The sequence below is a fragment of the Lepidochelys olivacea genome, assembly GCF_965140295.1.
Source record: "Lepidochelys olivacea isolate rLepOli2 genome assembly, chromosome: 2".
Classification (NCBI taxonomy): Eukaryota; Metazoa; Chordata; order Testudines; family Cheloniidae; genus Lepidochelys; species Lepidochelys olivacea.
This window is the reverse complement of record NC_140412.1, coordinates 46,580,061-46,597,340: the sequence shown is the minus strand read 5'-3', so window position 1 is coordinate 46,597,340 and position 17,280 is coordinate 46,580,061. Positions and strand designations below refer to the sequence as shown.

The following is a 17,280-nucleotide window of genomic DNA, read 5'->3' as shown; positions in this document are numbered from 1 at the left end:
AAGTACCATATAAGGCAGGTGGCACAAGCCAACCACTGGAAAGGAAAAATGGCATTTTTGAAGACAAGATCTGAAAAGTACTCAGATGGCAGAGGAGCGTTCTTAGGAAAAGAAACAGTTTTCTGAAATCATTTTGATGGCTTTTGTTAAGTACACGTCCATTGTTACATTTTTAATATAATTGTTACTCTTAAATAATTATATATTAATGGATTTGAATAACACCAAAATGAAGATCTAGATCCTAAGCTGGCCTTCAGAGTTCAAGCCTCTCTCTCTTAGGAATGATTCACAGTACCACATCTTTGTAGAAGTTACGTATGCACTTGCTGTTGACGTGGTGGGCCCAATTGTGGCTGGATGCCATCTGGGCGTCCAAGAAAAGGAAGCTGCTGGACTTGTCACAACTGCCCTGAAATCAAAATATGCTGATTCAGAATTTTGATTTAGTGCCTTCACTGACTGTGAAAGCTGTTGAGTTTTATGGGTTGATCAGGTAATTAGCTTAGGAATGTTGTCTGAGTCTATGATCAGCGTTATTGCAGTTGGAAATTCAGGGATTATCTTTTGATGTAGCTAGTTTTTGAGAGCATGTTATTAAACATTGATTAACTATGAAGCCATAGAATCTTCTGTATTATTTAAATATGAGAATATATAATTAAAACACAACAAAGTTTCTAAATAATATGATAAATGAGAACAATATTTGGGCTTTATCCTGCCATCCTTATGCAGGCAAAACTCCTCAGCGTCAGGAACTTTTGAAGAAAATAAAAAATAAGACTATAGCTAATCAAACAGTAAACAAAAAAAAGATTCATGAATAATCTTTCTAATTAAATAACTAAATTAAATTTTCGGCAATTTGTGGGGTTGTATTTGGTAAAGCAGTCATGAATTTGAGCATGAATGAATAGTCATATAAACTTTGTGCCACAAGCACATTATTTATTATTTGCCCTTCATTATTTGCTAAACTAATTTACATATTTTATCATCAATCAGGGAGCAGGAACTATTCCATGTCACTAAAGTAACCAACCATATATCACAAATAGTGAACAAGTATTGAGAATGAGGAGCATGCAAATGACCTCTACACAGACAATTTGCTCACATTATTCAGTGTATACGTATGAACAATAAATATACATGAAGAATAACAGGATTAGTTGGTGTGTGATTTGCAAGAGGGGAAATTTGTGACATTCTTAAAGAATGGTTGGACTAGTTGTGCTTTCGATTAGATATACGCCTTGCTGTTCATCATTCAAATGTGGCATAGGACTGGCAGCTACTAGAAAGGTTTCCAGCTACACATGAGCTACAGTCACTTTTCCCCTGGTAACAGTGTAGGATAAAGAATTAATGTGTTCATCATTCACTGTTATGTAGTATTGTTGCGCTTCTGATCTGGTCTCCTCTTTTGATCTACTTCTTTGTTCCTTGACTCAGATCCTCTAAGTAAATATCTGACTCAGCCATCCTAATGCACAGCAAGCACTTTCTCAACAGGGGCTGTAATCTCAGCTGGAAGCCCCATTACAGTAATTTTTACAACACTGGTTCCAAGATGCTCCTACAGAGGTGCTCACAAACAGAATATGCGGACTGGAGACAAAGCCGTAAATAACTAACATGATGCAAGTTATATATTTTACAAACACGCCACTAAAGTTTATCAAGACTCCCTGAACTGTCTGAATTTAGAATTAATACGTATGTTAATTAATATCTAAATCTTTAATTACGGCAGCATAAGAAACTTCTGTATTACACCCTACAGGAAATACTAAAGACACCAAATGTGAAGTATTAGATATACATCCATCTTAGGTACTTCCCCATTCCTGCAGTAGCTGAGCGCCTCAGAATTTGTAACGAATTTATCATCTCAACATTCCTGTGAGATAGGGAGGTACTGTTATCCCCATTTTACAGCTGGGAACCCAAGGCAGAGAAGCTAAGGCCCAGATTTTTAAAGGTATTTAGGTGCTGCTGCACTCAGTGTTGCAATGCCTAACTGATTTAGAAGCTGCCTCTCATTTTCAAAAGTGATTTAGACAGTTTGGATCCTAAATCCCTTTGACTGTCAAAGGAATTTTGGCTCATAAGTGCCTAAATCTTTTTTGAAAATGCAACTTAGCCATTGCATTGCTGAGCTCAGGAACAACTAAATATTGAAAAATCAGGGCCTATATGACTTGTTCAATGTAAGTACAATTATAGAAGAAGTGTACACCTCATACAAGAGGTTCAAATAGTGTTTTGGTGACACTAATATCTTTTGGTGCTGTAGACAGCGTTAAAAACACCAGCTTCCTTTTTTAACAGGTTGTGTGTGACTGCAGCTTTAAGCTACAATACATTTCCTGGGAAAGAAGAAGGAGGGCTTGGGGGTTGCAATTAGAGTTGGACAAATAATGGATTTTTCAGTTTGCTGCCAATTCCAATCTTTTATATTTTCAGATTTGAATTTTATATATAAATATATACACAATTCAAAACTGAAAACTAACTTTTTCAAAAAGTTGGGGGGGAAAGATTATTTGGGGTTGAATCAAACATTTTGTTTTGACGAAATCTAAATGTTTTGGTTTGATACTGACTATTTTTAACTGAATAAAAATATCAAAATGTTTTGTTTTGTTTCAAAAATGTCAAAATGAAACATTTCCCATTTTTTGGGGGGGGGGTGGGGGGAGGGAAGGTTTTTTGGAGGAAAGGTTTCAACCCAGATAATTTGGTGAAACTGACACAACTTCATGGAATGTCACCAAATCTGCATTTTTTGCCACAAAAAGTTTCAGCCAAAAGAATTTGCCCAGCTCTAGTTGCAGTATATACGGATGCCCTGTAAAATAAATTGTAGCTGACTCCATCAGAATTCTTCTGGGGCTTTCTGAGAACACAACCACCACCAGGGTCTAGCATGTCTCCCCCAGCCCTTCACCAGCTCAGCTCTGCCGTCTGACGCATAGCAGAAGTGGATACATAGTCCCATGCTGTCCTTGCTGTTCTCCATCCTCCTAATACCACTAATGGAAGCTTCAAGAAATAAATAGGTTCAGTTCCTCATTCCCATTGTGTTAGTCCCTGTGCCTTGGTACAAGGTGATGGAGGATAAAGGTTACATCTAGCACCAGGTTTTACCCCTTGTGCACACACATACTAGCCATACAATATTAGTTCTGAAAGTTCCAGCGATAGCTTATGGATCAGGAAAATTGTAATGGGATGCAGGGCTTTATTTATCCAAAAGAAGATTGTTTTGCAGTGAGGCCTACAGGACGCCACACCAGATGTGTAAACCAAGAGGTAATAACTGCCGTTGGAAATGCGGTGAGGAAAAGGGGGACTCCATACATCTTCTTTGGCTCTACGGAGTAACTCAAATATTTTGTTACCTAATGCATGCCAATCGACTCTGCTCCACAGTAGGCTGCCAGCCTGTTGACTCTAGCCAGGTTCTGGAAACAGAATTTGGCCCTTACTGAATTCCAGGCTATGTTTGTATACAGTCATTCTACAGTGTGTTTTTTACAGTCTAAAGAGAGCACACCAGCTAATCATTCTGGAATGACTTGGATGCATCATTACAGACTTCAGGCTGTTTACATTTCCTTAGCAAAAAGGAAGTCTTTTACCTAGATAACTGCCGATGTTATTTTCTGCATTTATATCACAGCCTGTTTCATATTAAATGCAATACTAATGGGTTTTCTGTTGGAAGCACGAAATCATTAAATACTAGTTGCCCACTTTTCTTTTCATGTCAGTGTGTAGTATGAATGCTTTCACACAATAGGTTTGTTTCTAGATGGAAGTTTAAAGACACAACAAGCTGTAAAGAAGAGAGGAGGCAATTTTAGATTTTTTCCCCACATAAAAATGCTGATATATTTCATGTAGCAGATTACCAATGGCAACTGGTTTTTACAGGGCTGAAGGTGATTCTTATAATAAAATAATAAAACTAATTTCTAGCTCTTATACAGCATTTTTCACCAGTAGATCTCAAAGTGCTTTACAAGTAGGTTAGTGTCATTATCCCCATTACATAGATGGGGAAACCAGGGCACAGCAGGAAAGTGTTACTGAATGCTGATTTCAGTTAACCCATTGTGGATATTTCATAGAATTATTCAAGTCGGAAGGAACCTTCAGTAGCTACCTAACCCATTCCTCTGTATTAGGAAGAGAATTGAATTCATTAATAGAGCTGGTTGAAACATAGAATTTCCATTCTGCCAAAAATTCTGACATTTAGAAATTTTGTTTAGTGCCAAATTGGAATGAAAAAAAAAATCATGTCCCAAAGCAACAAGATGTGTGGACTCAGGGGCTAACTCAGCACCCAGTCACACAACTATGCACCAGTTTATATCAATTGGGTGCTTATTGAAAGACAGGTTTCAGAGTAGCCACTGTGTTAGTCTGTATCTGTAAAAAGAACAGGAGTACTTGTGGCACCTTAGAGACTAACAAATTTATTAGAGCACAAGCTTTGTTGGGCTACAGCACACTTCATCGGATGCATAGAATGGAACATATAGTAAGAAGATATATATATATATACATACAGAGAAGGTGGAAGTTGCCACACAAACTCTACGAGGCTAATTAATTAAGATGAGCTACTATCTGCTGTAGCCCACGAAAGCTTATGCACTAATAAATTTGTTAGTCTCTAAGGTGCTACAAGTACTCCTTTTCTTTTTATTGAAAGACAGGCAGTCAGGAGAGGAGGCCAATTAAGTGAGTGGAAACAAGTGAGTGGCCCAACTGAGGGGCCAATTGGCTGGAAGTAGCCCCAGCAGCTAATACTATATAAGCAAACAGTAAGCCCTGGTCTACACTAGGACTTTAGGTCGAATTTAGCAGCGTTAAATTGATGTAAACCTGCACCCGTCCACACGATGAAGCCCTTTATTTCGACTTAAAGGGCTCTTAAAATCGATTTCCTTACTCCACCCCTGACAAGTGGATTAGCACCTAAATCGGCCTTGCCGGGTCAAATTTGGGGTACTGTGGACACAATTCGATGGTATTGGCCTCTGGGAGCTATCCCAGAGTGCTCCATTGTGACCGCTCTGGACAGCACTCTCAACTCAGATGCACTGACCAGGTAGACAGGAAAAGAACCGTGAACTTTTGAATCTCATTTCCTGTTTGGCCAGCGTGGCAAGCTGCAGGTGACCATGCAGAGCTCATCAGCAGAGGTGACCATGCAGAGCTCATCAGCAGAGGTGACCATGATGGAGTCCCAGAATCGCAAAACAGCTCTGTCATGGACTGAACGGGAGGTACGGGATCTGATTGCTGTATGGGGAGAGGAATCCGTGCTATCAGAACTCCATTCCAGTTTTCGAAATGCCAAAACCTTTGTCAAAATCTCCCAGGGCATGAAGGACAGAGGCCATAACAGGGACCCGAAGCAGTGCTGCATGAAACTTAAGGAGCTGAGGCAAGCCTACCAGAAAACCAGAGAGGCGAACGGCCGCTCCGGGTCAGAGCCCCAAACATGCCGCTTCTATGATGAGCTGCATTCCATTTTAGGGGGTTCAGCCACCACTACCCCAGCAGTGTTGTTTGACTCCTTCAATGGAGATGGAGGCAACACGGAAGCAGGTTTTGGGGACAAAGAAGATGATGATGATGATGAGGTTGTAGATAGCTCACAGCAAGCAAGCGGAGAAACCGGTTTTCCTGACAGCCAGGAACTGTTTCTCACCCTGGACCTGGAGCCAGTACCCCCCGAACCCACTCAAGGCTGCCTCCTGGACCCAGCAGGCGGAGAAGGGACCTCCGGTGAGTGTACCTTTTAAAATACTATACTTGGCTTAAAAGCAAGCATGTGAAAGGATTAATTTGCCCTGGCATTCGCGGCTCTCCTGGATGTACTCCCAAAGACTTTGCAAAAGGTTTCTGGGGAGGGCAGCCTTATTGCGTCCTCCATGGTAGGACACTTTACCACTCCAGGCCAGTAATATGTACTCGGGAATCACTGTACAACAAAGCATTGCAGTGTATGTTTGCTGGCGTTCAAACAACATCCATTCTTTATCTCTCTGTGTTATCCTCAGGAGAGTGAGATATCATTCATGGTCACCTGGTTGAAATAGGGTGCTTTTCTTCAGGGGACACTCAGAGGTGCCCGTTCCTGCTGGGCTGTTTGCCTGTGGCTGAACAGAAATGTTCCCCGCTGTTAGCCACAGGGAGGGCAGAGGGTTGAGGGGGTAGCCACACGATGTGGGGAGGCAAAATGCGACCTTGTAACGAAAGCACATTTGCTATGTATGTAATGTTAATAGCAAGGTTTACCCTGAAAGAGTGTAGCCACTGTTTTATAAAATGTGTCTTTTTAAATACTGCTGTCCCTTTTTTTTCCTCCACCAGCTGCATGTGTTTCAATGATCACAGGATCTTCTCCTTCCCAGAGGCTAGTGAAGATTAGAAAGAAAAAAAAACACACTCGTGATGAAATGTTCTCTGAGCTCATGCTGTCCTCCCACACTGACAGAGCACAGACGAATGCGTGGAGGCAAATAATGTCAGAGTGCAGGAAAGCATAAAATGACTGGGAGGAGAGGTGGCGGGCTGAAGAGAGTAAGTGGCGGGCTGAAGACATGGCTGAAGCGCAAATGTGGCGGCAGCGTGATGAGAGGAGGCAGGATTCAATGCTGAGGCTGCTGGAGGATCAAACCAGTATGCTCCAGTGTATGGTTGAGCTGCAGCAAAGGCAGCTGGAGCACAGACTGCCACTGCAGCCCCTGTGTAACCAACCGCCCTCCTCCCCAAGTTCCATAGCCTCCACACCCAGACGCCCAAGAACGCGGTGGGGGGGGCTCCGGCCAACCAGCCACTCCACCACAGAGGATTGCCCAAAAAACAGAAGGCTGGCGTTCAATAAATTTTAAAGTTGTAAACTTTTAAAGTGCTGTGTGGCATTTTCCTTCCCTCCTCCACCACCCCTCCTGGGCTATGTTGGTAGTAATCCCCCTATTTGTGTGATGAATGAATAAATAATGCATAAATGTGAAGCAACAATGACTTTATTGCCTCTGCAAGCGGTGATCAAAGGGAGGAGGGGAGGGTGATTAGCTTACAGGGAAGTAGAGTGAACCAAGGGGAGGGGGGTTTCATCAAGGAGAAACAAACAGAATTTTCACACGGTAGCCTGGCCAGTCATGAAACTGGTTTTCAAAGCTTCTCTGATGCGTACTGCGCCCTCCTGTGCTCTTCTAACCACCCTGGTGTCTGGCTGCGCGTAACCAGCAGCCAGGTGATTTGCCTCAACCTCCCACCCCACCATAAACATCTCCCCCTTACTCTCACAGACATTGTGGAGCGCACAGCAAGCAGTAATAACAGTGGGAATATTGGTTTCGCTGAGGTCTAAGCGAGTCAGTAAACTGCACCAGCGCGCCTTTAAACATCCAAATGCACATTCTACCACCATTCTGCACTTGCTCAGCCTGTAGTTGAACAGCTCCTGACTACTGTCCAGGCTGCCTGTGTATGGCTTCATGAGCCATGGCATTAAGGCGTAGGCTGGGTCCCTTGAGGTTTATGTACTCGCCGGCTTGGTGCTCCGGTGCCAAGATAGGGATATGGGTTCCGTCTATGGCCCCACCACAGTTAGTGGATGGCTTTGCTGCTATGGGATTCCCTATGACCTGCACATTTCCCAGGGTCACTACCCTTGGTATCAGCAGATCTTTGATTGCGTGGGCTACTTGCATCACAGCAGCCCCCACAGTAGATTTGCCCACTCCAAATTGATTCCCAACTGACCGGTAGCTGTCTGGCGTTGCAAGCTTCCACAGGGCTATCGCCACTCGCTTCTCAACTGTGAAGGCTGCTCTCATCTTGGTATTCATGCGCTTCAGGGCAGGGGAAAGCAAGTCACAAAGTTCCATGAAAGTGCCCTTACGCATGCGAAAGTTTCGCAGCCACTGGGAATCGTCCCAGACCTGCAACACTATGCGGTCCCACCAGTCTGTGCTTGTTTCCCAAGCCCAGAATCGGCGTTCCACAGCATGAACCTGCCCCATTAGCACCATGATGCATGCATTGGCAGGGCCCATGCTTTCAGAGAAATCTGTGTCCATGTCCTGATCACTCACGTGACCGCGCTGACATCGCCTCCTCGCCCGGTATCGCTCTGCCAGGTTCTGGTGCTGCATATACTGCTGGATAATGCGTGTGGTGTTTAATGTGCTCCTAATTGCCAAAGTGAGCTGAGCAGCCTCCATGCTTGCCTTAGTATGGCGTCCGCACAGAAAAAAGGGGCGGAACGATTGTCTGCTGTTGCTCTGACGGAGGGAGGGGGGACTGAGGACATAGCTTACAGGTTGGCTTACAGGGAATTAAAATCAACAAAGGGAGTGGCTTTACATCAAGGAGTATTTCAGGCAGGACTTCACGGAGGGTTCCAATAAGAAATGGTGCACCTAAGTAATTGTTCTTATTGGAACAAGCAGGTTGGTCTGGCCTCTGATTGATACATGGCTAGATTTACCTCGCTGCACCTTCTCTGTGAGTGACTGCAGTGTGACCTAGAGGAATGAGTCCCCTAGACAGGGGACGGGGGGGAAGCAAATGAGTACAAAACAAATCTGGTCTATTTCTTGTTTTGATCCACTCCATCTATCTTTTACATCTTTGGCTGGCAGCAGACGGTACAGAAGGGCTGCAAGCCATCCGCATCTCATGGCTGCTCGGCAGAAGACGGTGCAGTAGGACTGCTAGCCATCCTCATCTCTTGCCTGCCTGGCAGAAGATGGTACAGTAGGACTGCTAGCAATCTGTATCGCCTGCCTGCTCACCATAAGATGGTTCAATAGGACTGACTGCAGGACTAAAGAGAATGACCTGGTCAAGTCACTCCAAATTTAGTCCCTGCGCCCATGCCTGCCCAGGCGCTCCTGGCTGACGTGGCCAGGAGCACCTCGGACATGATGATGATGGCTACCAGTCGTACTGTACCATCTGCTGCCACAAGGCAATGGGTTGATGCTGCTGTGTAGCAATGCAGTACCACGTCTGCCAGCACCCAGGAGACATCCAGTGACGGTTACCTGAGTGGGCTCCATGCTTGCCGTGGTATGGCATCTGCACAGGTAACTCAGGAAAAAAGGTGCGAAACGATTGTCTGCCCTTGCTTTCACGGAGGGAGGGAGGGAACGGGGGCCTGATGATATGTACCCAGAACCACCCGCTACAATGTTTTAGTTAAACATGTTAACAAAAACAAACCCAAAGAATCCCTTCCCCTCTCAACTGCTCAGCTTTCACTCTCTTGGCTCTTGCACTGTCTTCATTGTATTGTAGTTCTTCAGTCACCTGTTTCCCAATCTTTTAAAAACAAGTAGATTAACAAATAAATAAAAAAGGCAAACTTCTGGGATTTCTGTGCATATCATTAAGAAACAAAAATGACCAGATAGTTTTTTTCCTATTGTCAGGTCGCTTTCAGTTAGGATAATAGAGCCCTTCCCTCTTTGTAATGCCCCTTTGTTTATTACTGGGGAGTTATGTCTCCCCTAAATCACATTTTCTCTTGAAACTAGAAAAGAGAAGAAGGGCAGATGAGGAGGAGACTCACAGGAAGTGTGTTCTGAATGGCCAGAATAAGACCAAGCGCGGGGGTGGGGGGTGTTAAACCAATTTATTTCTCGTGAAACTTTGGACAGGCAACTGCAGCACAGACAGATCACTCCTCTCCCACTCCGACGAAAAAAAAAAAAAGTGACAGCAGCACCATGGAGCAAATTTGGAAAACTGTACGCTATTCAATATGAAATGGTGCATGAAAATAGTGTTAAGATTCTGTCTTGAACTGACAGAAGTGGTGAAAAAATAAGGCACAACTTTTAGCGCATCCTCCCCTCTCCATTATGCACTGCCGGAGACTGAGTAATAGCTCTGAAGTGCACACTAGATAGAGCACTTTACACCCCAGTGTGTGAATATTTACACAATGAGAGCTGCTTCATTTGAATGTGCTGAAAAATTACGGCAGATAATTAATTCCACTTACTGATTGGACATGTGGAGGGGGGAACTAGAACTGTCAAAATAGGCAGGGACAATTATAAGGCAAATGCACCAGCTCTGCCATCTAACAATAGCTAGGGAAGGGGTGAACTGAGATCCCTGCTTATTATGCAAAATAGTCTCCCTTTGAGTTGGACCAGTCACAGGAACATAGGCCTAGAAGGGACCTCCTGATTCATTGGGTTGCCTGCAACAGCAGGGGACTGGACTCAGTCATAATCCTATCCAAGTGAGGGACAATAAGTAGCTAGGCTTCTCCAGGAGCGAGGTGAGGACCAGGCTGAGACACCCAGCATCACAGCTTGGTCCCTGCTTTCTCGTTGTTCCATGGGGGAAGGCAGCTAAGCAAGCCAGCCCCATTCATGATGTAGCTTACTTCCCCCTCCTCACTGTCCTATCCCCTGTACTGGGGGGAAACAGAACTATCCCCTTCCCCCACACACACCCCACCTAGCCATCTGTGTGGGAGGGGGAGCAGCAGCTCAGCAGACGCTCTCTGCCAGTCTGACAATGCAGCCAATCTAGCCAAGTGAGCTTGATGGGTTTCCACATAGGGCAAGAATTGGCTCCCTTCTTTCCCCACGAAAAGCCCATGAAAGCTCATGCTCTAATAAATTTGTTAGTCTCTAAGGTGCCACAAGTGCTCCTGTTCTTTTTGTGGATACAGACTAACACGACTGCTACTCTGAAACCCTTCTTTATTTGCCTGTCATTGTTTTCCTTCTTCTTTGCAGTTAGAGAGACACACACGGGAAACAGTGCTCTCTAACCCCAACACACAAACACAGTTTGTGAAGCCCATTAGAAAATTCACATACTTTACAACATAAAGTGGTGTAGGGTGTTTATTATGTGGATCATTATGCTCAGTCCTGTTGAATTTTCTTCAGCATGTTTTTAGAGTCTTTGTGAATTACCCGAGAAGTTCGACCTTTCTTGGAAAGCTCACCTGGAGTGTTATGAAAATGGCACACAAATGGCATTTTATTTTATACTAACCTGTAGTAAACTTGAAAAGCAAGAATCATTTAAAAAAAGTAATTTCTGGCTGATTTCTAGGAGACGGTAACAGAGTGAAGAATCCCATCTCTTTCCTTTATAAAATACCTTTTTGAAAGACATTTACAAGTGACTGGTATATTTTTGCTACAGGAGTTATGCAGGTAAATCCTCAAATCAGAATTAGATTACCTCCCTTTGTTCTTCAAATTGAAACCAGGCTGAAATTTGACATGCAAGTTCTAGCATAAGACTATTGGGGGAGGAATTTCTTTAAAAAGATGAGGTTGTAATTGGATTGTTATTTATTGGTATCACAGTGTCTCCCAGAGATGCCAATCGGGGCCGAGGTGCCAGAGGCTACAAGTCAAAAAGCCCCAGGGAGCTCAGAATCTAGGTTCATGACAATTCTCAATAAGTGGGCAAAACAGACAAAGGGAGGGAGATAGGCCATGAAAAAAGTTAATGCGGTCTTGGGATGCATCAGGCGAGGTATTTCCAGTACAGATAAGGAGGTGATAGTACCGTTATACACAGCACTGGTGAGACCTCATCTGGAATATTGTGTGCAGTTCTGGTCTCCCATGTTTAAGAAGGATGAATTCAAACTGGAACAGGTACAGAGAAGGGCTACTGGGATGATCCGAGGAATGGAAAACCTGTCTTAAGAAAGGAGACTCAATGAGCTTGGCTTGTTTAGCCTAACTAAAAGAAGGCTGAGGGGAGATATGATTGCTCTCTATAAATATATCAGAGGGATAAATACCACAGAGGGAGAAGAACTATTTAAGCTCGTTACCAATGTGGACACAAGAACAAATGGATATAAACTGGCCATCAGGAAGTTTAGACTTGAAATTAGATGGAGGTTTCTAACCATCAGAGGAGTGAAGTTCTGGAACAGCCTTCCAAGGGAAGCAGTGGGGGCAAAAGACATATCTGGCTTCAAGAGTAAGCTTAATAAGTTTATGGAGGAAATGATATGATGGGAAAGCCAATTAATTTTGGCAATTAATTGATCTTCTACTACTAGCGGTAGATATGCCCAATGGCCTGTGATGGGATGTTAGATGGGGTGGGATCTGAGTTACTACACAGAATTCTTTCCTGAGGGTATGGCTGGTGAGTCTTGCCCACATGCTCAGGGTTTAGCTGATGGCCATACTTGGGGTCGGAAAAGAATTTTCCCACAGGGGAGATTAGCAGAGGCTCTGGTGGGTTTTCCACCTTCCTCTGCAGCGTGGGGCACGAGTCACTCGCTGGAGGATTCTCTGCACCTTGAAGTCTTTAAACCAGGGTTTGAGAACTTCAATAGCTCAGACATAAGGTAGCGGTTTGTTACAGGAGTTGGTGGGTGAGATTCCAAGGCCTGTGTTGTGCAGGAGGTCAGATTAGATGATCATAATGGTCCCTTCTGACCTAAAAGTCTATGATTCTATGAAGGTGCGGGAGGACATCTGTTGCGTTGGACCAGCTTCTGTGGGTGAGACAAACTCTCCAGGGGTGCAGAGCTCTTCTTTTGTGTAACTCCAAAGCATGTCTCTCTTGACAACAGAAGTGGGTCCAATAAAAGATATCACCTCCCCCACCTTGTCTCTCATATCCTGGGACCTAGCATAGCTACACCACCACCACCGAGGAGTGGGAGCCAGATGAAACAGTAAAGGGCTCAGTCATGAGCCTGCTGCCTCCTTGCGCAGGGGAGCCAGGGAGATGGAGGAGCAGCCTTAGGCATAAGCTAATATTTCCTTTGAATTCTCTGGCTTGTATTTGGAGCAAGTAGTGACTCTTGTTTACCAGTTTCCATTCTGGTTTTGCCCATTTATAAGGCACCAGCACTATCCGCTTTGCAAAAGTGGTGATCAGTCATGTCCCAGTGTGTTTCCTGGCCGCCTCAGCCCCCATCCTTCCGAGTAATAGATGGAGTAAATTAATAGGTGCGATGGGTTTAGACATTCAGTTGAATGGCTGATTTAGGCGCATGCAGGCTGATCTCCCCGCCCGTGCAGACGCACAAAGGGGTGCAGAGAGCGCGCGCCCAGGGGAGCACATCTCCTCTGGGCTAAAACTCACCATCCCTGGAGGATGGTTTCAAGGTGGCCAGTCCCTGAGCCACATCAGCAGCCCGCGTGGGAAGGGGCTGTTGTTTCGCGCACCAGCCCCTGGTAATTTGGCGATCGCGGCTCGGGCCAGGGGGGAGCGGAGGAGTTTTGCCCCCCGGCTGCAAGGAGGCAAGGCGGCGGGATCTGCCCACCCCGCGGGGCTGGTCCCTGGGGAGCGATCGCGTTGCAATGTGACTCCATGAAACTGACACGGGCTGTAGCGCCATCAGCAAAGGGAGGAGCGCGGGGAGGGGGCCCCGGCCAGAGCCCAGCGTGAGCAGCCTCCAGCAGCGGCTGCAGCGGCGTCTCTCCAGGAGCCGAGCCCCAGCCCACTCCGGCCGCAGCGCCCCCGCTCCCCGGCAGAAGGCATGGAGGACGGTCAGGAGATGTCCCCCTCCTCAACCAGTTCCTCCGAGGGGCTCAGCCCGGCCCTGCCGCTCACCAAAGGGATGTCGATCTTCCTCGATGTAAGTCCGGGGCGGCCTGGCTCGGCCAGGCGCGCTAGGGGCGGGCTCAGGGCGGGGGGCAGCCGGGGTGTGGGGCTGAGCGGGACGCAGCCCGCCTGGCGCGGCAGCAGAGCTGGAGGGGCGAGTTCTTGGGAGAGTGAAAACAAGCGTACGCGGGAGTCAGGCTCTGGCGCGTCCTCGCCGCCGGCTGCAGTGTGCCCACGTCCGCAGGTAACCACAGCTAGATATCGCGTCCTGCCGGGAGAGAGGCTGAGAAAACAACCCGTGGCCGGGCACCAGAGCAAAGATCCCTCGCAGCGGTTTCCTTGGGCGTTCAATGGATTTCCCAGCGATCTGCCCCGAGCCAGGGTCCAGGTGATGGGAAGTTTCGAAGGCGCATACCAAGGTGTTTTTAAGGAAGAACTACACTAGCCCTCTTTTCTGAATACCGTGCATTTGAGCATGTGCATTCTCAAACCCTCTTGTTAATATAGATCTTAATTTTTTTTATCAACAAACAATTATAGTCATCAGAAGCGTGGCATACCAGTTAAAATAGTGTTGCAGCAAAAGATGCTTATGGCACATTAGGATCATAGATATATATGAGCACCTTGATAATGCAAGTTCGGCTAGACTGGTTAGAAATGCCCCCTAAACCAAGGTGGCATTAAAAGCTCTCCCAACGAGGAACAGATGAAATTGTCTTTTTAAAGGGAAAAATGGTCAAAGCCGAAATCTAAAATGTACCACGGTCTTGCTTTGCCTCTGGATCAGTCAACTCTTTATATTCTTTTCCTGGTTTGACCATATTACTTTTAAAAAAATAACAATTTAGAGCATTGCTTATAGACAAAACGTGTTTAGGATCTGGGACCTGGTCTGCTTTTATTTATAGGACTCTAAATGAATTTTTAAACATCACATATTTGTGTTAGAAAATGAATAACATACACAGATGACAGTAGATTATAGATCAGGTCTGGATGTGAAGAAGCTGTCAGGGGAGAGTCACAGCCATACCTCTGTTGAATTTACAGCTGAGCCAAAAATAATTTAACTTTCAGGAATTTACTGTCTGCTACTTGTATTTCTTATCATCAAGAAGGACAGATCCAGCAGGGTGCTGAGTATCTCCTGAAAGCAAAGGAGCCCCTCAATTCCCAGTAGACTCTAGAGGAACGGAGGGTATTTAGAAACTAACCTACAATGTGCTGATTGCCATCGTCAGGAGACTAAGCACCCTCAGTTCCCACTGCTGAAGGTGGCACTCAGCACCTCAGACCTTTTCAGGAGTTGCTCCTCGCCCTGCAGGATTGGGCCAAGCATTCTGGCCCTCATCCAGAAAAGCACTTGAGCACGAGTCTCACTTGAATTCAGCAGGACTATGGGCGTGTTCAAAGGTGAGCATCTGGTTACGTGCTGGATCAGCCACCAAGTGCTCAGCACCTTGCACAAGACTGAGCCCATATACATTGTCTACACATGCTGTGGGATTGAGTGTAACGACATTAACAAAGAATGTAGCCCCTCTGTAGGTCTTAGTATTGTATAGGCAAAGTTTGCAGGATTGAATCAGTCTGTGCATTTATGTTTTTGATTCAACAAGCTCCATAGATCCACACTACATTACCCCAACTTTCACTGCTGAGTCCTTCAAAATACAAAGCACAATATAAGTTTGTAACCATGTGTGCAGGCCCACCCATCTATATTAATCAACAATGAAACTTGCACTAAGGGCCCTACATCTATAAACACCTCTGAAGTGACCACATTAAAATTCCCAGAAGTTTCCCAACAATTTTACTGAGCATTCAGTAAAAACCACGGCTACTTTTAATGATTTTTATAAGCCCCTCCTGTAATAATTTAAGAGACGTCTACCTTTTATTGCATTTTATTATATTTATATATATTTATGGCCTGTAGACATAATAAAAATGCTGCTTCTGGATATCACTTTGATCCTACAAGATTTATTCTTCCCTTGGTGTGTGTGCATAACTCTCCTTAAAGCAAAAGGGAGTTCTCCACATGCATTACAAAGAGGTGGAATCACAGGTTTGCAAGAAAAAAAGGGATAAGAGTTTGAGTGGAGCCTACAGCTAAAGATAACAGCATCCTAAATTGGGGAATATCCTCTCTGAGTGATCTCACAAAGATTCACCAACACATAAGTAGCAGAAGGTTTGGCCCTAAAAAGAGCACCAAAGTATCCCCTCTAAAGGGAGGTGGGGGGTAGGTAAGCTGGATCTTAAGCTGTACACTAGCCAAGTATGATTGCAACACAGTGAACATTACCTACATTTTGTTCCTGTGTACTCACAATACGGCGCATGACTGCCTTTGATGTCAATACATTGCCACCGAAATACATCGGCGTTTGGATGCCGTAATAGATTTCTGAATTCTCCCTATATCTATGTGGCTGCAATTCCAACAAAAGTAATCGTGTATCCAGCCAAGCGTCATGTTCCTGTGTGTTGATGCTGGGGTAGATTGGGCTGTGTTCTCCTCTTTTAACTGACTGCTGCCGACTGGTAACATCCCAATAATGATGCTTAACATTTATATAGCACTTTCATCTTCAAGCAGCTATACAAAGTTAAAGTTTCTCCTGTTCACAACACCCTAATGAGGAAGGTAAGTAAATGATAGTTGGGCTCCCAATCTTCTGCCTGCCTTCGGGTGCCTCCAATACTTTAATGTAATGCTGAGTGAAATATAATCACTTGCATGGAGGCTGAGAACGGGACATTGCACCAACTGCTAGTGACTTGGATGTCTCTGGTTCGTGTGGTAGCTGTACCACCCAGATGGTGGTATTGTGCATACGCCATTATTGCTCAGGGCTATTTATCTAGATTGTGCCACTTGCTCTGTGTTGGGTACATCCCACTTATTTTCTCAGTATTCCACCCATTAGCCATGCTTACCCAGGCTCTCCCAGCAGGCAATTCAATCCATGCACCTTTGCTTCAAGAAGCAGGATTTCTGCACTTGCCACTATGGATTTGCCTCCCCTTTGGGGGCTACATGCTATCCTCTTTGAATCAGGTAGAATCTTGCATAGCCAGCCCTAGTAATTAGCTCTAGATCTCAACATATCTATTTTTTAAATTCACAACTCTCTCTGTCGCTCGCTCTCTCTCTCTGTCCTTTGGCATTAAAAAAGGAATCAAAACAACTGTGAGCTCTCTTGCTGTCTCTACAACTGATATTAACTAACAGCTACTAATTCCAGTACAATGCACATTCTTACAGACATCGCTGTTGCTGGTGCACAAACAAGGAAGCAGGCAAAATGGAGAAACATTTTGATGTTTGCTCCATGTGAAAACACAGAAGAAAAACTAATACTGATTGCCAAATGAAAAAAAAAACCCACAATATCAGCTAGGACCTTTGTGTTGTATTTTAGCTATTAAAAGAACATTACCGAGTGTAAAACTGTTCTGACAAGGCTCCAGATGCTCCTTTGTCCTCCTGCATTTTTGATTTTCAATAGTACTTTCTTAAGCTTAAGATCCTCAGGCTTTAGCAATTGGGTGTTAGTAAAGTGTTTCCAGCGAATTGTTAAAAAAAAAAAAAAAAAATCAGGAACTGAGCAGCCCAATCGTGCTATTGAGAGCTGAGTTGCAAAGTCCCCTTTGTTCAGAGGTACT

General features: G+C 44.8%; 1 protein-coding gene across 1 annotated transcript in view; it reads left to right on the top strand.

Annotated features, from left to right (window-relative positions):
- Positions 1-13,070: 13,070 nt before the first annotated feature.
- Positions 13,071-17,280, top strand: part of NECAB1 (N-terminal EF-hand calcium binding protein 1) — a 123,354-nt gene continuing 119,144 nt past the window's right edge. Inside the window, exon 1 of the mRNA XM_084620064.1 lies at positions 13,071-13,633. Within this exon, the coding sequence (XP_084476190.1) occupies positions 13,535-13,633 (99 nt within the window). The 5' untranslated portion in view covers positions 13,071-13,534. The remainder of the gene's footprint in view (positions 13,634-17,280) is intronic.